The sequence below is a fragment of the Mixophyes fleayi genome, chromosome 10 (assembly GCF_038048845.1).
Source record: "Mixophyes fleayi isolate aMixFle1 chromosome 10, aMixFle1.hap1, whole genome shotgun sequence".
Lineage (NCBI taxonomy): Eukaryota > Metazoa > Chordata > Amphibia > Anura > Limnodynastidae > Mixophyes > Mixophyes fleayi.
In genome coordinates this window covers 26455464-26461575 of record NC_134411.1, presented here as the reverse complement: position 1 = coordinate 26461575, position 6112 = coordinate 26455464, and the positions used below count along the sequence as shown (strand labels likewise).

General features: G+C 42.7%; 1 protein-coding gene across 1 annotated transcript; it reads right to left on the bottom strand.

Annotated features, from left to right (window-relative positions):
* Nucleotides 1-278: 278 nt before the first annotated feature.
* Nucleotides 279-5543, bottom strand: LOC142103879 (uncharacterized). The gene is made up of 7 exons (XM_075188208.1): nucleotides 5233-5543; nucleotides 4683-4733; nucleotides 3563-3640; nucleotides 2290-2336; nucleotides 1936-2011; nucleotides 1071-1129; nucleotides 279-998 (listed from the first exon to the last, which is right to left on the bottom strand). Exons 1-7 carry the CDS (start codon nucleotides 5389-5391, stop codon nucleotides 800-802), a joined length of 669 nt encoding a protein of 222 aa, XP_075044309.1. The 5' UTR covers nucleotides 5392-5543; the 3' UTR covers nucleotides 279-799.
* Nucleotides 5544-6112: the final 569 nt, after the last annotated feature.

Below are 6112 nucleotides of genomic sequence, written 5' to 3'. Positions count from 1 at the left end.
CTTTGAAAGTGTATGAAAATCATATTGTGACCTAGAAGGTGGTCAAAATTGAATGGAAATGACTGGAAATTAGTGTTAGTGAGGTTTATTAATAATAATAATAATAATAATAATGTAGGTACAAAATAATAACTAAATTATGTTATTTTAGCCCAAAAAATTTTTTTTTTTTTTAACAAATTGCAAAACAAAACCAAAACCAAAACATGCAAGGGCGGTTTGTCAAAACCAAAACCAAAACACAACGGTAATCCAGATCCAAAACCAAAACACGGGGGTCAGTGAGCATCTCTAGTATTTATTAAGCTCTAAAAAGAGATCAAATAATTGTCATTCTCTACTGGGTGAAAGTAGGCTGATTTTATTGTCACTGAGGGGTTTTGAAAATACCCCCTATATTTAATCTATACTTTTTCTCCTTGGGCCGTCCTCCTCTCTTTCCTCTTGGACTCGTGGTCTCTTTCTGGTTCTTTGGTATGGATTCACGTGCCGATTGTGGTGTTGGGTTGTTATCCATCTCGGACATCTTACTAACGACTTGGGTCGATACTGGGCACATTATCCCGGGTTAATGATGATGTTCGTTATTCTGACAATACTTTACTGTGACGTGTTGAGACCGAAGGGCTCCATCCCCGACCAGCCTGCACCCCCGACTGCTGTGTAGACTGAGTGGAAGTCATTGCAATCGCTGGAGAAGTGCTTCTTCGGTGATCGCGGTGACTTCCACTCGGTCTACACAGCAGTCAGGGTGCAGTTAGGTCTCAACACGTCGCAGTAGTCAGCACCAATATATCCATTATGTTGGTGGCGGGCCCCGCACCTGGATGACAAAGAAGGGCCTAAGGATATACTCCATCTCTGATCTTGTGAGGCAGCGGCACTTGACTTGGTCATTAACCTCCATAAATATGTAAAACAACAGCACAAGTATCCCGGATATCATCGCTAGTTTCCAGCAGCACTGGACCAGGTGCATAATGGTGGTATACAGCAACCTGAAAAAGAAAGACTGTTAAAGAGCTGAACAGTTGCAATCATTTTGAAATAATAATCGGAGTATAATTCACCTTAGCCCCATCACACAGTTCTTTTTTTCTTTTTTTGCTCGTGCCTGCAGCTGCCTCTTCTGAAAGAAAATTAAAGTAGTGGTGGGATTATGACAAGTACGACACAAGATCAGCCACTGACGTTACAACAGTCATTACAAGTTTGGGATGGAAGGTTGTGTAAGATGAGTGATAAACGTGTCCTGTAGGTTTCATGGAGATGATTTGAGATGTGAGACCAGAAAAGGTTACAGACCATCAAGGACACGGTAAAAAAAAAAGAACTGCTATAAAGTTGTCCGGCCGTGATACGATATTGGCCAATATTGCAGCGTGTTGCCCCAAAACAAACACATTATCTGATAGTAATCCAACTGCAATCATCTAGTTCAATATCCTGCAGTTTGGAAAATGTGGTTAGGTGTGTCTGGTCTGTAGAGGTATAAAAAAAGAACAGTCCGACCTCATGTGAATGACTTGAAGCGTCCCAGCTATCATACTAATACTCGTGCTCCACGTCAATGCACTACACTAGTGAGGAGCTCTGGTGTAGTACAGGGGGCTGGTGAGGTAGGGTCAGAACATGCAAACTATTAGGGAACTTTTAAAGACAAGAGGTGATTTCTGATGATTGTTACTATCTGAGGTTTGATCTGTTCCTGTCTAGATCACTGGGGCAGTAGAGAGAAGGAAGGCATTGGTAAGAGAGCTCTCCAGGGCTAGTTGTGGATGATTATCAAGGTGTAGGGGCAATGTAAGGTTCTTTCCCTGGTGTGAACAAACGGGTGATGATACTGATATTGATAGACAGCTCTTCTTCCAAATGTCAGTAAACATGGTCTCACTTTATATCACATAAAGGAAGGGGCTGATGACATGACCTTACCACCTCAGCTCTGACCAATGCTTGCAGCTTGTTGTTGTCTGCTGCGGGTTCAGAAGCTGCCTCCACAGGTTTTCTCCTAATGGATCAAAAACATTATTATTTAAAGTTATGTCTTCTATTCACAAGAGTTATTAACACCTTCATGGTCATAGTTCCTATCTGGAGGTTTCTCTTAAACATTTTGTTTTAAGTGGGGTGAGTATTTATTTAACAGTATATAACAGATATCCTTTCTGGAGTTACAAGAACAGTATGGACAGAGCCTGTACTGATTAATATACAAATGTTCCTCTTTAGAACCATATAGAAATATATATATGTACATGGAATAAATAAATATATATAGATACTAACTGGTAAGTCTGTCCCAGCTGATGTTCTAACAGCTTTTTATTGATTATCTAGGGAAAGAGATACAGGGTGAGATAGATTATACACAATTATACACAAATAATCTCATGAAACAACAACAAATTGGTCATTCTATATATTTCTTTCATTTTGATTTTGTATAGAAATTTGACTTGAAGAGTTCACACGTAACAGCAACATAGAAAGAAAATGAAACCAGACCCCACACTCATATAATGCAGCTTCCCACAAGGATTACGACCATAGAAATATAACTGCTACCGCCCAGGTCAGACATTTAGTGTGATCTATATCTCAGATCTATCATCATCATCACCATATATGAGCCTGGAACGTGGACCTATTGTGGGACAACCAATCCAAAGGAACTAGACTATGAAAAGCTTCTCGCCATAGAATACACAAATACTTTAACTTAAATAATTTAAGTCCCTTTGTGCGCTGTGCCGCCCCGTCCTCCATTATGCTCTATACGTTTCGCTGGTTTTCAGGGACTTGTCAGTGACTGCTCCTCGTTTTTCCGCTTGGCCAATCCAAACTAAATGTGTTATGATTTAGTTGGGTAATCACTGTCACCTTCCTTCACCAGCCTATCAGGAACCGCTTACACTTCTGTGTAGGGCGCAGCTGCTGCAGCACCTCCTTGCTTGTTGCTCCGGCTACAACCTTCTGACCGCTTACTTTGGATCAGTACTACCGGGTAGCTGAGCACAGGATGGCCGGGAAATGGAATAAATGGTAAGCTCCCGGGAACACAGGATCTTATAGATGAGAGTGTTGGGGGCCACTGCTAGGGCCTCTGGTACTGTCACCCTCCAGCCCCCAGACTCAGGGACCAGAGGATAGATGACATAACCCCGCCAGGTCTTATTGAGCACCTGAGGACACTGCTGGAGCTGTTGTGGGGGCTTCTGACGCTGCCTTGGGGCCCCCTGATCCCTTCTAGACAACCGGGTGAGTGGAATACATTACCTTTATACATAAATACATCCCACATTTACATACTTGTACACTGGGCACACATGTAATAAATACAATAAAACATTTCTGGCAGCGGGAAGCGAGGAACGTGGGGACCCAGACACAGTGTTTATATAAGTTGTTACTTCCTGGGTGTGTTTGTATTCTCTCTGCGCCTATGAAGTGAGTGTCATATAAAATGTACCCGGGCAGCTCTGAAGTGACGGCACCAGGGGTAATGTAAGCAAAGCCACCACCTGAACGCCACCGCTTTATAGTAACTATTATACTGTACCTCCTGCTCCGAGACCTGCTCACACAGCCTGGAAGCTTCTTCCTCCAGCCAGTTATTTTGATGGTAATATGGTATAATCTGTAATAGAGAGAATTAAATACAGATCTGTGTATATGAATATATAGCCCTCACCATATTGTACATTTGTGTAAAACATTGTGTAGAGTGTCTGCTCCTCACATAAAGGGGCTTATTTGCAGGGTACGGCTATGTTACAGCGTCCAAGTTCTCTAGAGATCTTTAACTTGTAGATCTTATCTTCCCATAAATCAGACTATACATGAACAGGATAAGTGGGGATCACTCCCTATCACTGTATTACTTTATTAGGAACATAGAAGACAGTATTGGGGGGATTTTATGGACAGAGTAACCTCCAGGTCATCTTGACGTCCACTATTCCATTAAACAAATGACAGAATGTGTGCAGGTTACTACAGCTATACGCACATAGCCTTCTTGTTAGCCTGATACATATTTGGGATATATATGTGTGTGGTGGGAGGACTATACAATCTGCTTTTAAATTCATGATTTCAATAAATGTTGTTGTCAATAATTAATATGGGAAGGGAAGTCCCTATTCTGAAGAGCTTGCAATCTATAATCAGGAGGGAAACCGTGCCAGTGCTGTAAAAGGAAGAATTTCAGGTCTTCTCTGAAGACAGATTGGGGAAGAGACAACACCTGACTAAGCCGTCCAATCAGCTGCAGAGATTCAAGATACCGCTGCCGGCAGCAGGAGAACTGACCTGAGGATAGCTCTCAAATCATGGAGACCCTGGAAATGGGACCCCACAATTCTCCTAGATGGGGTATGGGATTTACTATACGCGTATTTCTATGTATGTTACTAGAACTGGGGTGATGGCTGTGTACAGTAATACAGCTGGGGTGAGGGTACTTGCTGGTTATATGTTTACATTATTATACCTGGGTGAGGGGCTTGCTGTGTGTTATCATGGACATTATAAATAGTATAAGAGAACCATGTATGTTTCAGTGGATGAATAGGGAGCAGTGTGTGGTCAAAGCTTCATCTTTGGTCTTACGGGACCCTTGTGAGGAGAGAGTGCACTACATCACATTATAATATTACGTGATATGGTGGTGGACTGACCTGGCTGTAGAGCCATTCCTCCTTCTCTTCCATGCTGAGGAGCTTTCTTTCCTGCACGGGGGACAATGCAGTTATATGGTAAGATTTTTGACAGCGAGAGTGACAGAGGGTGAGAGAGAGAGTGGAAGAGGGTGAGAGAGTGACAGAGGGTGAGAGAGAGTGACAGAGGGTGAGAGAGTCACAGAGGGAGAGTGACAGAGAGGTTATAAATGTAAAAGTAAAAAAAAATAAAGTAAAAAGTATAAAATCCCGTCTATAATGCGAACAGTGGGAAACTGAATCTGTACCCCGAGTCAATTTCCTGTGGTTGCCATGGTGAAGGATTAACCTTTCAGTGTCCCACTACCAGGTAGAAGCTGGAGCAGGAACTGATGTGAATGAATACACATTCTTTTAGAGGAGGGGAGTGGGAAGCAGCCTAATTCTTTAGAAGCCCTTAGCACGCCTCCACTGGTGATGCCCCCCTGGTGCCACGCCCCTCAACCTGGCGTGATCACCTCTGTATGTATATGTTTCGATGTATACAAATAGTTATAGACTGTTTTCTTACCAGCTGCTTCCTCTTGTCATACGCCTCCCATGCCGCTGCCCGGCTCCTCTCTAGGTCTGCCTTGATGTTATTGACTTCCTCCTCTAGAGAGTAGAGCTCATTGCTCTTCTCCTGCAAACTGGACAGAAAGGTAGAGAATGTATTACTATTTACCTGCATATTTAATGTACACCTAATAGCCAGGAATAGTCAGATCTGTGAGCTACAGGAAAAGATATCTGTGGCTATAACTATTAGAATGTGACTACAGGGGGAAGGTCTTTGACAACACCACTAGAAGGTTGACAAATTCCTCCCTCTACCAAGATCGGGGATTTGCTGGTTCAGCCGTTACGGGCATCGCAGACCGCACCAGATTGAGTGACTGCAGGTAACTTTCATTTTCTAATCATTTTAGCTCTTTGTGGCGTTATTCTTTAATGTCTGCTGATAATACACATTGCTCCCCCTTGTGATAAGAAGAAAGAGGGTTCAGCAGCAGCACGTAATATAAATCATCTCTGTACGGAGCTGATGATGGAAGGGATGAGATTACCACATCACTAATCTGATATAATCTGTGCTGCAGTGAACATAACTAATGTCTGATTGGCTACAGATTTTTTTTATTCCCACCCACTTCTAAATTACAGACACACAGAGGAGCGGGAGATGAAGACTGAACATAAACAGGTTCTCTGACACTAGTCACATGCACTTTCATAATTAGAACTCACCTCATAAATTCGTAGTAACTTCGAGTAGAGAGAAACTTACGTAACACCCTGCTCTGTGTCCTCCTTGCTCTCTCTGAGCTGCCTCTCTGAGCTGCCTCTGGGCAGTGTGGTCAATCACTATGATGTCACAATGCATGATGATGTCAGCAGACCTGACATCATAG

Coding starts and splice junctions, on each gene's coding strand:
- LOC142103879 (XM_075188208.1), bottom strand. CDS start 5,391: ATGCAGGTAAATAGTAATACATTCTCTACCTTTCTGTCCAGTTTGCAG. Junction 4,734..5,232: donor ATGACAAGAGGAAGCAGCTG/GTAAGAAAACAG, acceptor TCCCCCGTGCAG/GAAAGAAAGCTCCTCAGCAT. Junction 999..1,070: donor AACTGTGTGATGGGGCTAAG/GTGAATTATACT, acceptor TTTCTTTTTCAG/GTTGCTGTATACCACCATTA.